Source organism: Pygocentrus nattereri, chromosome 2 (assembly GCF_015220715.1).
Source record: "Pygocentrus nattereri isolate fPygNat1 chromosome 2, fPygNat1.pri, whole genome shotgun sequence".
Taxonomy (NCBI): Eukaryota; Metazoa; Chordata; class Actinopteri; order Characiformes; family Serrasalmidae; genus Pygocentrus; species Pygocentrus nattereri.
Genome location: NC_051212.1, coordinates 30,006,418 through 30,023,579, shown reverse-complemented (window position 1 = coordinate 30,023,579; position 17,162 = coordinate 30,006,418). Strand labels below are relative to the sequence as shown.

At 39.9% G+C, this 17,162-nt stretch overlaps 1 protein-coding gene across 1 annotated transcript; it reads left to right on the top strand.

Annotated features, from left to right (window-relative positions):
* The first annotated feature begins 1,111 nt into the window (after nt 1–1,111).
* LOC108436205 (O-phosphoseryl-tRNA(Sec) selenium transferase) lies at nt 1,112–16,842 on the top strand. The gene is made up of 11 exons (XM_017712551.2): nt 1,112–1,623; nt 2,916–3,070; nt 3,704–3,822; nt 3,963–4,121; nt 6,659–6,812; nt 7,130–7,232; nt 7,444–7,573; nt 10,578–10,669; nt 12,574–12,667; nt 14,502–14,592; nt 16,186–16,842. The coding sequence occupies exons 1-11, from the start codon at nt 1,510–1,512 to the stop codon at nt 16,430–16,432; spliced, it is 1,458 nt and encodes a 485-aa protein (XP_017568040.1). The 5' UTR covers nt 1,112–1,509; the 3' UTR covers nt 16,433–16,842.
* The last annotated feature ends 320 nt before the right edge of the window (nt 16,843–17,162 follow it).

Here is a 17,162-nt window from a genome sequence, read left to right as displayed (position 1 = left end):
GCTCTGCGGCAGAAAGGAAAGCTCTGCAGAGGGTGGTGAAGGCTGCACAGAGGACTGTTGGCGTCAGCCTTCCCACCACCATGGACATTTACACTTCCAGATGCAGGAAAAGTGCCACTGGCATCATGAAGGACCCCACTCACCCAGCACACACACTTTTTGTCCCGCTCCCCTCAGGTAGGAGGTTGTGTAGCATTAAGAGTAAAACAACCAGACTGAGGAACAGCTGAGGTGGTGTGTGGGCCCTTTTATAATTTGGGTGAATCCCATGGAGCCTATGATAGATATGAATGCCTTACTTAATGCGTCGTGAGGGTTGTCAATGTGGATATTGAAGCCTTATTTTATCTTATCTTCTAACGTACATCAAATGTTCCGCTCTGTTATTTTAAAAACTCCAAACAGGCTGTGATTTGAGCCTCAGTGTGTGGAAACAGGCGCACGGCTATCTTGACTGTATTGGTTCTGAATGGAGCCCTATAGCCGAGAAAAGACACGCATTCAGCGGCTCACGAGCCGATGACGGTCCTCGCAGAGGAGTTTGGGCCAGAGCAGCAGGTGCGCTGCTCCCCCTACTGGCCAGAGCTTAAACATCTTTATAGGGTTAAAACTGCAACGATCGAAACGAATAAAACATGAAATGCAAAAGTTGTCGTAACCTTTTTTCAGGTAAAGTGTTTGATTGCGTAGTGTGAGTAACACAGACTGCTCGAGCAATAACACTACAGTAGGTTCTACTGTACTAGGTAAGCTGTGTTTGTACTCAGTTAATACTGGTAGTTAATTACTCTCAGTAGTATGAAGTGAAAATCTATAAATTGAACATGTAGTACACTAACACAGAATTGCCGTGTGTTATCGGCATTATTATTATGTTCTGATTTCACTTTGTTGTTATTATTCTTCTTCGTATTATTATTATTATCGTTGTTGTTGCTGCTGTTATTACATTATTGATTACATTGAATGATATTGTCGGTTTATTTGCATGACTTCGTTTTACGATTTTACAGCTCTAATATATAAGGTTCAAGGTTCCCTGAACAGGTGAGCTCGTGTTATTGCGACAGCAGAAGCAGGACTTTTACTTTGAAACAGCGGGGATGTTGATGGGCGGAGTGAACACGGAAACACGTCCGCTAACAGAGCCAGTCCTGCTGACCGCTGGGTTTGAGGAGTGATTAGTAGCTCAGCAGCAGGTTTCGGTCTGCTGAATGAGCGTTTCATAAGTTCGTTTTCCAGAACAAAAAGGCCGAGTTGGTGCGGAGAAATGACGGATTTAGTTTAATTATCCCGAATAGCAGCACAGCAGCACAGCAGCTAACAGTCCGGCATCAATCAGCTCTCAGCGCTGTAATTTCAGCTGTAGTAGCGCTGCTGTGACAGACGGAGTCTCCGCGACAGGACAGCGCAGCCAGACGCTGCTGGGATTTCTCAATCCTGCTCATTTATGTGCGCACTTAGAAAAATCCGCAGGCTTTAAACGGTTAAATCAGCTGCCTCTCCGGAATGAACAACGAAAACTTCACCCTTAGCGAAAAGATTGTGTCCCCCTCGTATGTTCGTCAGGGTCTGCAGGCTCGGCGGGGTCACGAGCAGCGGATCAGAGCTCTGCTGGAGCAGGTAAAGAGGCAGGGGCACCTGTTACTGTGGCCTGACGCCCATTCATTTACACTATTAAAGACTTAAAGACTCTGTTTCCTTTAACTGCAGATTATATCAGCTGCTAATGATACTTAAGAACAGAGTTATTTCAGCTTAACATAAAAAACTGAGTTCTGAATACAAGTATGAGAATTAAGAGTGTGTGTCATACACACACACACACACACACACACACACACACACACACACACACACACACACACTCACTCACTAACCTTGTTTTACGCTCATTTTGTGTGTAGATACACACACGTGCACTTTGTATTATTTGGCTGGTGGATCATTCTCAGTACTGCAGTGACACATGGTGGTGTAGTGTTAACACTCTTAATGTTTTCGCTTGGTGGACTGTTCTCAACCCAGACACTGAGGTGTGTAAAAACCCCAGCAACACTGCTGTGTTTGATGCACTTATACCAGTGTAACACACTCTACAATGCTGCAGCCATGTCAGCGTGACTGCTGTGCTGAGGAAGGTCCTACTCATCCTTTGAATGTCTGATCAGTGGTGGTCCCTTTCAAGTTGATAAGGTACCGTGTGGCTGATAAAATTTGCAGGAGCAGATGGGTTACAGACAGTAATGGTATAAAACGTGCACCCATATGGTAGGTTTTCTAATCAAATGGGCAATGATGGACACAAGATTGGTACCCAGTAAACATCCAGCTCAGGATATGAGTGCATTATCCAGGTCTTAGCTGTATGAGGGCTTTTGGTGTCATAATGATGCAATAAGAACAGTTTTAGGAATTTTGCCCCTCTCTCTGAAGACGGGAAGAAGTGCTACACCTTCAGTCTCCACCCTTTCAGTCAGTAATTTTCGTTTTGTTTATCTGTCCTATTAATTCAAAACCTTCTTTTATGTCTATTTGTGTATTTATTTTGGAAAATTATACCCAGAGACAGAAATAAATGACTAATAAAGAATAAGTACTACTACGATTCAAAAAGAGTAAAAATCGAATACTTGTCTTAAAAAAAACAAAAAATCTTGTTAATTTTTACTGCTTTAATGTCTATTTATATTTATTTTAATGTTATATCATGTTATCGTATTTCTTGCCCCAGATAAAGGGTTTTAAAAAGTTGGCTTAGGTTTCTAAGACTTCTGCACAGCACTGTGTGTTTGTCATTTAAAACTACCTCCCAAACACACACACACACACACACACACACACACACACACACACTTACACACAGTCATAATTGCCTGGAAGTGCTCATTTACTTTCTCTGCCATCCTTTCAAGGGGAAATGTCCAGAGGAAGGATGGAGTGAGAGCACAATAGAGCTCTTTCTGAATGAACTTGCAGTCCTGGACAGTAACAACTTCTTAGGAAACTGTGGTGTGGGGGAGAGAGAGGGGAGAGTAGCGTCCAGCCTGGTAGCCAGACGTCATTACAGGTAGGTCTTGTGTTTGATTTAGAATGTTCTAGCTATCACCACGCTCTCGTGAGCAAGAGCAGCTCTGTGAAAAATGAGTGTAACTGGGGAAAAAAATGGTGTCTTGTGTTATAAATCAAGGTGCTTAGTGTACTATCAACAGCCGTGCTCGAGCCTGTTCAGTGTAAGTCTTTCAGTCATCAGTCTTTGATTTCCCAGAATCTTAGGTACACATGAACAAAACACGGTTCTTTTTTTAAAAATAATGTTGAACCTGAACTGGCTGTTGTGCCGTTGTGGGAAACGCACATTTCACAAATATAAAACTTTGTTTTAAAACCACCAAAATATGCTTTTTTTTGTTTGTTTTTGAGGCAACATTAGAGTTTTACTTTAACATGGAACCACTGTTCTTCTGTATTTAATATAATTTGCATTTTGTAAATTCTAGTTAAATATCACAAGCAGAAAAATACAGAACTACTTTTCAACTGGAATTTTTACTGCACTGTTCTGCCTGATGAGGACTGGAAACTTAATTTAACAACTGTAATGAAAAGAACAAGGAAACTATTGGCATGAGTTTATATTCATGTTCAAAACCAAACACAGCTTCAAACTTAGAGGAAGACTTGTGGTCCTCTCTCCCATCAGACTAATCCACGGCATCGGCCGCTCTGGTGATATCGCTGCAGTTCAGCCGAAAGCTGCTGGCTCCAGTCTCCTCAACAAGATTACCAATTCAGTAGTGCTGGATGTTCTTAAATGTGCAGGTGAATAAACGATTTCTCTAAGATATTGTGAACGAATGCCGCTCTTGAAGTGTTTGCTTGTTGTGTTGAGGGGGCTTTTTGAACAACGGCTTTTACTGTGTATGTCATACGGAGGCATGACACTTATTTTCTTCACACAGGTGTCAGAAGTGTATCTTCATGCTTTGTGGTCCCCATGGCGACTGGAATGAGCTTGACGCTGTGTTTCCTCACCCTGAGACACAGGAGACCAGCAGCACGCTACATTCTTTGGCCTCGCATTGATCAGAAGTCCTGCTTCAAATCGATGATTACTGCTGGTATGACTTGTACAGTCCTGACTCATGAGTCAGCTGATATGCGTTTGTATCCATTGGGGTTGATATTGATGATTTAATGTATGGTTATATATGGGGAAAGAAAAACCATTTGATTTCTTGTGCACACCTTTAGTTTCCTTTACAGGAATCCAGGTCATCAAATACCCTCAGTAATGTAGTATAAGTACAGCTAGAGAACATTCACTGCTTTCTCTCATACACATCAAGTCAATGATTGATATGGAGTTTTGAGTTTACACATGAATTGCAGAGGTGCTGTACTGTGCAAAGGTGAAAAAACCCTTTCAGTTACTTCATTTCCAGACAAAACAGCTCTGTACAAGTTATTTATCTTGAGTGTCAAAAAAAAGCCTATTTAGCAGAAAATTTAACTAAAGCTTCCAACACTCTGTAGGTCATAAAAGGTGTCAAAAATGAATTTGTCTGCTCTTTTGTTCACCCTATACTGCACTTTTACTCTTCCATCCTTCCAATCTTAAAGCCAAGGAGTTACAGCTGTGTCCTCCCACGAGAAGCTGTTCCCAAAGATCTCACTGACATTATGTTCACATGAGCAACTACCCAAGCACACCTTAGGTGCCTCACAGATGTCTTTATAATCTAATGAGATATTTCTGTGGAGTTTTTTTCCTGATGCTAAAAACTTGAACTTCATGGTCTTTTTGACTGGACTTTAAATAAATGAATGGGTGGTTTCTGACTTTTGCACAGTGCCGCAAGATAACCTCAATGTAGATCCTAAATCTGTGCATAGGGAAGTCAGAGTAATACTAGCAAACATTTGCCAATTAATACAGTAGTTTAACATATGTACACACACATATATATATATAATAATGTGTGTGTGTGTGTGTGTGTGTGTGTGTATATATATGTATGTGTGTGTGTGTATATGTGTGTGTGTGTATATATATATATATATATAGTGTGTGTGTGTGTATGTATGTGTATATATATATATATATATATATATATATATAATGTGTGTGTGTATATATGTATATATGTGATATTGCTGCTGTTCAGCCGAAAGCTGCTGCCTCCAGTCTCCTCAACAAGATTACCAATTTAGTAGTGCTGCTGGATGTTCTTAAATGTGCAGGTGAATGTATGTATGTATGTGTGTGTATATATATATATATATATGCGCAACACTTTTGTTTTTGCTCCCATTTTTCATGAGCTGAACTCAAAGATCTAAGACCTTTTCCATGTACACAAAAGGCCTTTTTCTCTCAAATATTGTTTACAACTGTGTCTAAATCTGTGTTAGTGAGCACTTCTCCTTTGCCGAGATAATCCATCCACCTCGCAGGTGTGGCGTATCAAAACAGCATGATTATTGCACAGGTGTGCCTTAGGCTGAGCACAATAAAAGGCCACTCTAAAATATGCAGTTTTATTGTATTGCAGGGGTCCGAGGGGGGTCAGAAAACCTGTCACTATCTGGTGTGACCACCATTTGCCTCGCTCAATGCAGCACATCTCCTTCGCATAGAGTTGATCAGGTTGTTGATTGTGGCCTGTGCAATGTTGGTCCACTCCTCTTCAATGGCTGTGCAAAGTTGCTGGATATTGGCAGGAACTGGAACACGCTGTCATATCCGCCAATCCAGAGCATCCCAAACATGCTCAATGGGTGACATGTCCGGTGAGTATGCTGGCCATGCAAGAACTGGGATGTTTTCAGCTTCCAGGAATTGGGTACACATCCTTGCAACATGGGGCCGTGCATCATCATGCAGCAACATGAGGTGATGGTTGTGGATGAATGGCACAAAAGTGGACCTCTGGATCTTGTCATGGTACCTCTGTGCATCCAAAATGCCATCAATAAAATGCACCTGTGTTCGTTGTCCATAACATACGCCTGCCCATACCATAACCCCACCGCCATCAAGGGCCACTCGATTAGCAAAAGCAGCTGTCTGGGTGGCTGGTCCCAGACGATCTTGGAGGTGAAGATGCTGGATGTGGAGGTCCTGGGCTGGTGTGGTTACATGTGGTCTGCGGTTGTGAGGCTGGTTATATGTACTGCCAAATTCTCTGAAACGCCTTTGGAGATGGCTTATGGTAAAGAAATGAACATTCAATTCACGGACAACACAATGGTGGACATTCCTGCAGTCAGCATGCCAACTGCACGCTTCCTCAAAATTTGCGACATTTGTCACATTATGCTGTGCGATAAAACTGCACATTTTAGAGTGGCCTTTTATTGTGGCCAGCCTAAGGCACACCTGTGCAATAATCATGCTGTCTAATCAGCATCTTGATGTGCCACAGCTGTGAGGTGGATGGATTATCTCGGCAAAGGAGAAGTGCTCATTAACACATTTAGACACAGTTGTGGACAATATTTGAGAGAAAAAGGCCTTTTATGTACATAGAAAAAGTCTTAGATCTTTGAGCTCATGAAAAATGGGAATGTTTTTGTTTAGTGTGTATGTATGTGTGTAAATACATATATATACACAATTTAACATGCCTCTTTTATGTGATGTAAATGTGAGCAGGTTTTGAGCCAGTGGTTATTGAGAACGTTATAGAAGGAGATGAACTGAGGACAGATCTGGAGGCAGTTGAGAAGAAGATTGAGGAACTTGGAGCTGAGAACATCCTCTGTATCCATTCCACCACTTCCTGCTTTGCTCCTCGTGTTCCTGACAGGCAGGTCACCTGCTCAGTTAGAGTTCTGATTGGGGCAGTTCTTATACAGTTGACATAAAACACATCTATGCGTTTGACTGAGAGTCTTCTGCCTGTTTTTTTTTTTTAATAAGCTGTTTTTCCTTTGAGATCACTATCAGTTAATTACTGGTACAGTTATAATAAACCATGTTGAACCTGCAAAAGGCAGAAGGCACCCTATCGTGCATTTTCATTCGTAAAAATTATAAAATGTGAAAAACCTTTGAGCGCAAATCCACAGTAACTCAGTATAATAGTACAGTAAGAACATCACTTTTATGTCTTTTGTTTTACAGATTGGAGGAGCTGGCTGTTATGTGTGCCAAATATAATATCCCTCACATAGTCAACAACGCTTATGGAGTACAATCATCTAAGTGCATGCACCTCATACAACAGGTACCCAGGCTTGTTTTTCCTTTGAGCCATTTATTTAGGATGTAGTGTTGCTGTAATAGACTTGTCCAGGGTGTTTCCTGCCTTCCGCCCAATGACCTCCAGCACCCCCCCCCCGACCCTCAGGGAGTAGCAGCTTAGAAAGTGTGTGTGTGTGTATTGCTGTAATTGTTTAAGATCTTTGATCAGGGTAGATAACTTGGGTTCTTTACAGGGCGCACGAGTGGGGAGAATTGATGCTTTTGTTCAAAGCTTGGACAAAAACTTCATGGTTCCGGTTGGAGGTGCTATCATTGCTGGCTTTGATGATGAATTCATTAAGGAGATCAGTAAAATGTACCCTGGTGAGTGTCTGAATTCTTTTGTTGTGTTTTCTATGTCTTTTTAATACATTTTGTGCACAAGATAAACATTTTGCCTAATTTCATAGCAATGAATGTTATTTCCGTGTTTATCTCTGTCTTACTGAACTTCTGTCCAGTGAGGCTTTGTCCCCTTTAGATCTTTGCAGTTTGCTCCCAGAGTATTTATGAATCATGCACACCCATGCTGATTATAGTCAGATCTGGGGCTTTTTGTATGATGCTGTGTTTTCTAGCACTGTTTAAAAGCACACTGCTGCCTTTATTATGTATTGTACTGTAGTAGTTTTTGAGCGATTCAGAATGGACTTGAGGTCTCTAAGAGCTTATTACTGATCACTGAGAATGACAATTAGAAAGTCTAAAATGTGAAGTACATTCCTAATCGTAGGACTAGGCTTGTTCAAATGGTAGTTTCTGTCACATACAATAAAAAAGTTACATATTTTTGGCATTGTAAGATCATGTTCTATGCAAAAATAAATGTGACACAGCTCTGAGAAATCACATTATTATAAGAGACTTTTTTCAAGTTAAATAAGTCCCTGTGTTTGTTGAAGGACAGCTGTGAAGAATATAAAACAAATAACACCTTAATCCACTTTTCTATAATGCTTTTTACCTTGTGATTTGTGCTTCTGTGATTAAAAAAAAAGGTTTCTGGGTGTTGATTTTGTAATCTCATTAACATAGATTTCATTGGCTGTCTTAGAAGAGGGGTGGAGTAAGGGGTGTGGCCACAAGCATGTAATTACACAGCAGTGTTTAATGCAGAAGCCTCATCATTTACTTCATTATTAGCCTTTGTTTACCAAGATAATGATCATTTCAGCCAGTAATGGAGATTACAGTGTTATCACCAAGCTAATGGTGGTTAATATTTGCAGTTTACAGCAGCTCTGCAGATTAAACAAACATTTGAAGCTCGTCACAGATATTCAAGTGACATATTCTTTATTCTGGATTCTTTGTCATTGCACAGGGTACAATGAAATTTAGGTAGCAATCCTAATGGTGCATAAATACAAAAAGGTTAGGAATAAAGCAAAAACATAGGCTAATATAAAATACAAGATATTAAAAGAAAGATGACAATTTAAAATGATTTAAAAAGGTAAAAATAGAAGATTAAACAAAAAATGTAAAATAAAAATATAAAAGTAAAATTAAGAGGGTGGAGTAGTTGTGTAGCAGTTGTGGTATTGCACATGAGGGTATTGCACGCATGTAAAGGGGAGTATTTCTATTTACAGAGTGCAGTTATTTATGATGTTGCAGTTTGGATATTGTCTCCTTCAGTCAAGTTTTAAACTCAAAGGCTGAACATTGGAGCCTGTTAGCGATATGGTTTGTTTATTTAAGATGAGGACAGAATAAAGCCCGTTGGAAGTGAGTTGGAATGTTTTATTCAAGGGAGGAATGGGATGCTTGATTGTTGTGACAGTCAGCAGCAGATCCTCAGTAAAGAGGAAATATGGTAAAATGACAGACTATAAATTTCATAATTTTGTGCTCAGTAGATACAGGGATCAGTATCTTGCAAGTGAACTGGCAAAGAAAATGCAGTTTTGTTTGCAAGCAAGCAAGCAAAGTTTATTATATTGCGCTTTTTACAACAGGTATTGTCACAAAGCAGCTTTATAGAACAATCAGTACTACAGAAAGAAAAGAAAAGAAAAGGAAAGAAAAGAAAAATCTGGGCCCAAGCCCCCATGAGCAAGCCAGTGGCAACTATGGCCAGGAAAAACTCCCTAGAAGAGGAAGAAACCTTGAGAGGAACCAAGATTCAGAAGGGGAACCCATCTTAACTCTGGTCAACACCGGATAGCAAACATTGTTACTATGAAGTATTATAGAACAAAGTGGGGAAAAAATGAAAGCAGTGGCTAATTTGATTAGTTTTTGATTATGCAGCAGCAGCAAGAGCGGTGGTCAAGCCGATGGTTGGTGAGCAGTGGCACCCGATCAGGGCAGAGGGGCCAACGGCATCAGACACACAGGGTGGGCAGCTGTTCAACTCGGCAAAGAAAGGAAGAAAACACAGTCAGTTCTGTAAAGAGTGGCTGACCACAGATTACAGTATAACAGAGCAGCAGATACTCCAGCAGGTCTAGATTTGACAGAGAAGACTAATTGCCAAATGCTTGGCTATACAAGTAAGTTTTTAGCCTAGACTTAAAAACTGAGGCTGTGTCTGAGTCCCAAACATTAACAGGAAGATTCTTCCAGAGCTGGGGGGCTTTGTATGTAAAACCCCCCAGCTCTCTCCCCCCTGGTGTAACTATCAATTCTAGGTACCAGTATTAAGCCAGCACCTTGTGATCCAAGTAGGCGTGATGGTTCATAGTAGGAGAGAAGTTCACTCAAGTACTGAGGGGCAAGTCCATTTAGAGCTTTATAAAAGTCAGTAATAGAATTTTATAATCGATGCAGCATTTAAGTGGTAACCACTGTAGGGTTGATAAAACGTACTTTGATATGGTCGAACTTTCTGGATCTTGTGAGGAGGCTGCAGCGCTCTGGACTAACTGAAGCTTGTTGAGGCTTTTACTGGGACATCCAGACAGCAGGGCATTACAGTAATCTAGCCTTGAAGTTAGAGAGTTTATTTCTAGCTGCTTTTGGACCAAGAAGCAGGACCTCTTTTATCTGAGTTAAGTAAGAGAAGGTTACTCGACATCCAGTCTTTTATGTCTTTGCATCTCCTTTAATGGAGAAAAAAAGTAAATTGAAAGGCAGAAATGGCAGCTTTTTGCCTCAGCATTAACAAGTAATCATTTACAGAGATTTGACTCCTATCAACATTGCCACGATTGCTGGGTGAATCATTACACTTTATCCCCTCATTCCAAATGCCTTTTTTCCATGTATTCCAGCTGTACATGTGCTACTACACTCCTATGCAATTGCCATTATTGTCATATGTTTTTGTTGCTCTTGTCTGGATTTATTCTGATTAATAATTCAATGTGCTGTTCTCCAACAGGTCGCGCATCAGCCTCCCCATCTCTGGACGTGCTCATCACTCTGCTCACCCTGGGGGCCAGCGGCTATAAGAAACTCCTCTCTGAGAGAAAGGTGAGCAGCTTGGCGCACTGCTGTGATAAATATAATACCTAATGCAGTGGAATTTCTCACTCTTGCTGCTGCTTCTAACATTAGAAAGGGAAGAGCTGCTTAGAGATATTGATTGTGGAGAAGCTGAGGCTTTTCCAAAAAAGCTGTGGTACTTGTGTGCAATGCTATTGACGCAGCAGCCCACTGCAGTGCTTTCACTAATCCCTGTAGTACTGCAGGCTGGAGATGCACAGACATTTTCTCAACGCACTTTCAGCCTTTTTTCATAGGTAGACACAAGTTCTCAATTTCTTTGCACTATTTATAAGTTATTATTATATATGCATAGACAAGTGCTTGATATTGTAAAAACAGTGTCTGTGTCACAAAGGAACAACTGTAGTGATTATTTTCAAGTAATATTTGAGTGAGTTGTAAAGAGGAGACCAATTTATCAGTCTCGCATGGATATTTGTATTGAATGTATTTTAATTATTAGCATTTGATAGCTAGCTAGCTAGCCATCTGTGTGTGTATATATATATATATATATATATATATATATATATATATATATATATATATATATATATATAATATTTGTGTGTGTGTGTGTATATATATATATATATATATATATATATATATATATATATATATATATATATATATATATATATATATTGCTTGTATTATTTAATACACTATATTTCCAAAAGAATGAATCGCTCTCAGGAGCTCAGTGAATTCCAGCGTGGTACATTAATAAGATGCTACTTGTGCAACAAGTCCAGTCGTGAAATTTCCTCGCTACTAAATATTCTACAGTCAGCTGTCAGTGGTATTATAAATTGGAAGCGATTGGGAACGACAGCAGCTCAGTCACTAAGTGGTAGGCTACATAGAATGACAGAGTGGGGTCAGCAGATGCTGAAGTGCATAGTGTGCAGAGGTCGCCAACTTTCTGCAAAGTCAATCACTACAGACCTCCAAACTTCATGTGGCCTTCAAATTAGCTCAAGAACAGCGTAGAGAGCTGAACAGCGCATAGAGTTTCCAAAGCTGAGCAGCTGCATCCAAGCCTTACATCACCAAGCGCAATGCACAGCGTCAAATGCAGTGGTGTAAAGCGCCACCACTGGACTCTATAGCAGTGGAGACGTGTTCTCTGGAGTGACAAGTCACACTTCTCCATTTGGCAATCCAATGGACCAGTCTGGGTTTGGCGTTTGCCAGGAGAACGGTAATTGTCTGACTGCATTGTGCCAAGTGTGAAGTTTGGTGGAGGGGGGATTATGGTGTGGGGTTGTTTTTCAGGATTTGGGCTCGGCCCCTTAGTTCCAGTGAAATGAGCTCTTAATGCCTCAGCAGACCAAGAGATTTGGGACTTTGTGGGAACAGTTTGGGGACGACCCCTTCCTATTCCAACATTACTGCGCACCAGTGCACAAAGCAAAGTCCACAAAGACATGGATGAGCGAGTTTGGTGTGGAAGAACTTGACCGGCCTGCACAGAGTCCTGACCTGAACGTGATAGAACTCCTTTGGGATGAATTAGAGCGCAGCCAGGCCTTCTCATCTGATGTCACAAATGCGCTTCTGGAAGAATGGTCTAAAATTCCAATAAGCACACTCCTAAATCTTTCACAAAGCCTTCCCAGAAGAGCTGAAGCTGTTATAGTTGCAAAGGGTGGGCCGACATCATATTAAACCGTATGGATTAAGAAGGGGATTTCACTCAATTTCATTAGTGTGAAGGCAGCAAATACTTTTGGAAATATATAGTGTATGTATATATTAATTAATATGTGGAGCCAGCAGATGGAAAATTACAACCAGAGCAGCAAACAGAGTGTGCAGCTAAAAAAAGGCTGAGTCTGGTCGTAGCGGGGCTATTTGTAACTGTGCTGTTGCGTGGCCTGAAGGAGCTGTACACCCACCTGGCTCAGGAACTAAAGGCACTGGCTGAAAGGCATGGAGAGAGACTGCTACATACGCCACATAACCCCATATCACTGGGTGAGACACACACACACACACACACACACACACACACACACACACACACATACTAGTCACTAGACTAAGACAAACCTTTCTCATCTCCTTTGAGTGAACCCTTTAATGCCCACACTGTAACAGAACTATTTGTGACGTTTAATCTACTCTTCTCCTTTATTACATTTGCAATATGAGAGATGCCACCTTTTGGTATATAAACATGGCCAGTGTATCTGAAATATTTAACAAAGCCAAAAATCTGTAGATTTACGTTTATCACAGATAAACAAATATAGAAATACACTCCACAGTTTAATCACATTTTATTGTTAAACAGAGCCGTAAAACAAATCAATAATAATTGCAGGACAGTCTAAATGGCGTTCTGCATCTTTGTACACAACCACTCAGAAACTGTAGTAGTTTATCCCACAATAAAGGCAGCATTGAACTTCTTTATAGTGATCGAAAAAACAGTAGCACACAGAAAGCCCCAATTCCACATAGAGCATGCGTCCGCTCACCACAGGTGCTTTTGCCCAATGAAGACAACATAACGGTTAAAATTGGACAGTGGAATGGACAGTCTGCAGACTTGAAACCTAAACCTAATCATCGTAGGCCGACGTGTACTGCCATGTTGGGCATAAAAAATGTTTATGGACCAGTTATATGTTACCTTTGATGCATTGAAGTAGATGTTGTCTTGTGTCAGATGTTTTGACGCAGCCCATATTAGCATTTGTGGTGAAAGGGCATTGTAGGTACAGACCACTGACAACAGAATTTCTTAAATTTCTTTATTTAAAAAAAAATGCAGCTTAATAAATATTCTTCCCCTGTTTAAATGGACCAGTGCCTGTGACCAGTCTGGGTAGGCCTATGCCTGCCTGTGGCTATGTCCCTGTAATATGGTGTAAGGGGAGGAGGCAGTAGAGGCCACTGCAGTTTCAAATGTTAAATGTGACTTCAAATGTTCTTTGTACTTCAATAATTGCATATCATGCAACAGTATTTTTGATTACCCTTTTTCATTGTGCAGCAAAGAATTGTGAAATATTATAAAGGTATCTGGACATGTTAAGCTAAATGATGTGAGGTATCACATGCTAATTTGTTATTTCCATTTATTGCAAAACATTAGTGTTAGATTTGAGACAATATTACCCTACAAAAATCCAGGCTCTAGAGAGAGGGACACATGGTCATATGCAAAAATTTGGGGACTTCAAACTTTGCATATGACTGTAGTTCATGGTGTACAATTAGAGGGCGTAGTGCTTGAAATCTCAAAGTCCTCTTATAGCTGATGAGGTGTTGGGTTTGATAGGGTTAAAGCAATATGCTGTGGGAAGCTGTGCATTACAGTGATTTTGCCATTGTTTAAGGAGTGTTGTTAGGCATGTCAGTTCAGCATGCTTTCATAAACCACAAACAAGATATTGTGATAAATAAAATACACCAGTGTTCAAATAAATAATGTATTTTTCTAGATGCATTAAAATAGAATTGCCCATTACCTTCTATACATAAGGACCTATACATCGCAAAAGTTTGAACCCAACTGGTCAGGTTACATTTTGTTGATTTTCGAAGTAGGCATAATTTACGCATCTAATACAGAGAATCCACTTTTGGCAATTTAATACATAATTACTGATTATTTGCTGAATTTTATTCTGTATAGTAAATGATTCTGTATAGCAAAAGTGCCCATGTAATGCCCAAGTCATGTAATTTGATGAGACTTTTTCAGACTTTTTCAAACATTTGCATACAACTATAATTAACCACTCAGTAAAGTGGTATACATTGAAAGCTGTTTCTTGTGTACATTTTGTCCTGTTGTCAGCTATGTCTTTGGATGGTCTTCAGTCAAGCTGTGATAAAGCAGTTACCCAGCTGGGCTCCATGCTGTTCACCAGACAGGTGTCTGGAGCCAGGTGAGCTATTCTGCTGAATGCTTCTGTTCCCACTATTGTCAACTGCTGTCTTTGCTTAGAATGACTAAAATGTAATATTTAATTATTTGTTAAGCAAAAACAGCTTGTTGTCCTCATGCTTATTAATGAGTATCTAAATTGTCCCTAAAGCACTTTTTTGTTTTCTTTACTGTGTAGTGTATTTTCCCACAGTAAGAGTACTGGAGTGTTCATAATCAACTGTGGAGGCCAAAATTCTGCAATATTAATGAAAGGATTTCGTATTGCTTTTTGAGTCATTTCTGTTTTTGCTTCCAGTTTGTAAAATACCAGTCTTTTTGTTTGTGCTTGTTTTTGCCCATATTTTGCCCATATTTATCCAGGTAATTGCTCACTTTTACTTACTTAATAAAGGAGTAATGCTTTCGTTAATGAAATGCTTGGCTCTTTGACTTGGTAAACGTATCTTTACATGGTGTAAACTTTGCTGGTTTTTGGTATTAGTGGGCATGTTCGTTAATGCATGTTCATTAAACATAATCCATAAGATGAAATAGAGTTTTGTGAGATATACATTAAAAGTGAGACCCATGTTAAGGTCGATATTTTGAATCTATTGAAAACCATGAGCGAAACAGAGTAAGTTTTTATTATATGTGCTTATTGCTCTCCAGGGCCGTAATGGATTTCAGTGTACATATTCAAGACCTTTTCTATTGATTTTTCTGCTTCACTGACCTGATGGATGCACTGCTTACATGCTTTTACCGGACTTCAAATGGATCTACTAATGCATTTTGTGAGGTGTAGCAATATGCAATTGTTATGCTCTCCTCACAGTGGTTGATGTATGTGAGGGTCTTTGAAAAGTACTGTTTAATATTTCTTCTTCAACATCAGTAAGATGGGTCATATGCCTTTAACATTCCGAATAACCACGTTAATCTGTGTAGGTTTATTAACTGCCACCCGCATGGAACTATTTAGTGCTTTTGGATAAGTCTGATGAAGCGCGCACGGTGAAATGGAAAAATGCTAAGGCTTGTCTCAGAGGAGACAATTTTCTCTCTGTAAGCAATTTTGTTGGGATGCTAAGTGGCCTTGAACAGAGCCTGTGTATAATTTAAATGAGCTTGCTAACTTCAAAAAGCATAACTCTGGTAGCGTAGCCCTGTGTGTGATGCAGTGTGTTAGCGTTAGGCTAATATGGCATTTAGCTTTTCAGAGAGGTCAGCAACACAATGTGCCCTAAAATAATACAAAATATAAAGGGATATAAAGTCTGACTGTGAGGCTAGAATGACTATCCAGCTTAGTTTTGTATTGTATAGATAAGATTCAGTATTAGAAGTTGGCTGCATTTTCTACTTATTATCTAATCAATCCCAAACATATTCAGTGATTTTGAGGTCTGGACTCAGAGGTCAGTCCAGAACACCAACAGCTTCAGTCCGATTTGCAAGTTTTCTTCTATAAACGTCATTATAGTTGTGAGACACTACCGTTAATATGCCCGTCTAGACAATATATCGCCCAGCATACTTCCAGTGTGGTGTCATTAATTTAATGTTATCCTTTGTTCCTGAATCAGTTCCTTTTTTTTTCTTGTTTCAGGGTTATCCCTCTAGGGATGAAGCAAACTGTGAGTGGGCACACATTCCATGGTTTCATGTCACATTCGGATGCTTACCCATGTCCATACCTTAATGCTGCTTCTGCCATTGGCATCACCAAAAATGATGTGGAGCTGTCCATCAAAAGGCTGGACAAGTGCCTCAAAGCCCTTAAGAAAGAGGGAAACATTGAGAAAAGTGAGCTGGGGACACCATCTGAAGGATCAGATGAACAAACGGTGCCCTGAATCAAATCCTAGCTTAAAAAGATGTTCTGCGCATTTATCTTGGGATCTGAGTGGAATAAAAGACTCAGTAAACAATTCTACTATGATCTGGAATTGAGCAGTAGCTTTAGAGGGAATGCTGAATTTTTAGTTGAGGATTGTTGGTCGTACTGTCAAGCCAAAGAGTGGAGTCTAGGTAGAGTATGTGACTGAAGCTGCCTTAACTGGAAAAAAGGTTACAACTTTTTAACCTGCTTGACTTCAAATTTTGAGTTCATTGTACTTCAGATAATAAGTTGAGGCATGTAAAACACAAATGATTCTGAACACAAATGAAAGTCCAGGGAACTTGATGTTTTAAGTTAACCAGATTTACTTTTTTTTTCTTTTTTTTTTTTTTAAACAATAAAAAGTTGGACATTTTTTGTGAACACAGTGTAATTTCATGCCTTTTGTCTTGGCATTGTTGCTGTTATAATTCAGAAAGTCATTCTTCGCAGTGATGCCATGCTCAACAGCAGCTCTTTAATGGCGACGTTTCCAAGTCAATAAGCTAACTACACTGGACCCCATGAGATTTTCTCTATTAGAAATAATGCCTGCAAAACAGTCCTAATTTGAGGAAAACCTTTACACAAAAGTACCATACCATACTGTGGTGTATACAACTCCATAAGAGATCAAAGAATACACATTTGGCCTCTAATGGAGAATGTTGGCCTATTACAATTCAATTTACAACCAGATTAAT

Excerpts from the sequence above, each read along its gene's own strand:
- LOC108436205 (XM_017712551.2), top strand. The coding sequence starts at position 1,510 with ATGAACAACGAAAACTTCACCCTTAGCGAAAAGATTGTGTCCCCCTCG. Across the intron at positions 1,624-2,915 it reads TCAGAGCTCTGCTGGAGCAG|GGGAAATGTCCAGAGGAAGG; the intron begins GTAAAGAGGCAG and ends CATCCTTTCAAG. Across the intron at positions 4,122-6,658 it reads CAAATCGATGATTACTGCTG|GTTTTGAGCCAGTGGTTATT; the intron begins GTATGACTTGTA and ends AAATGTGAGCAG.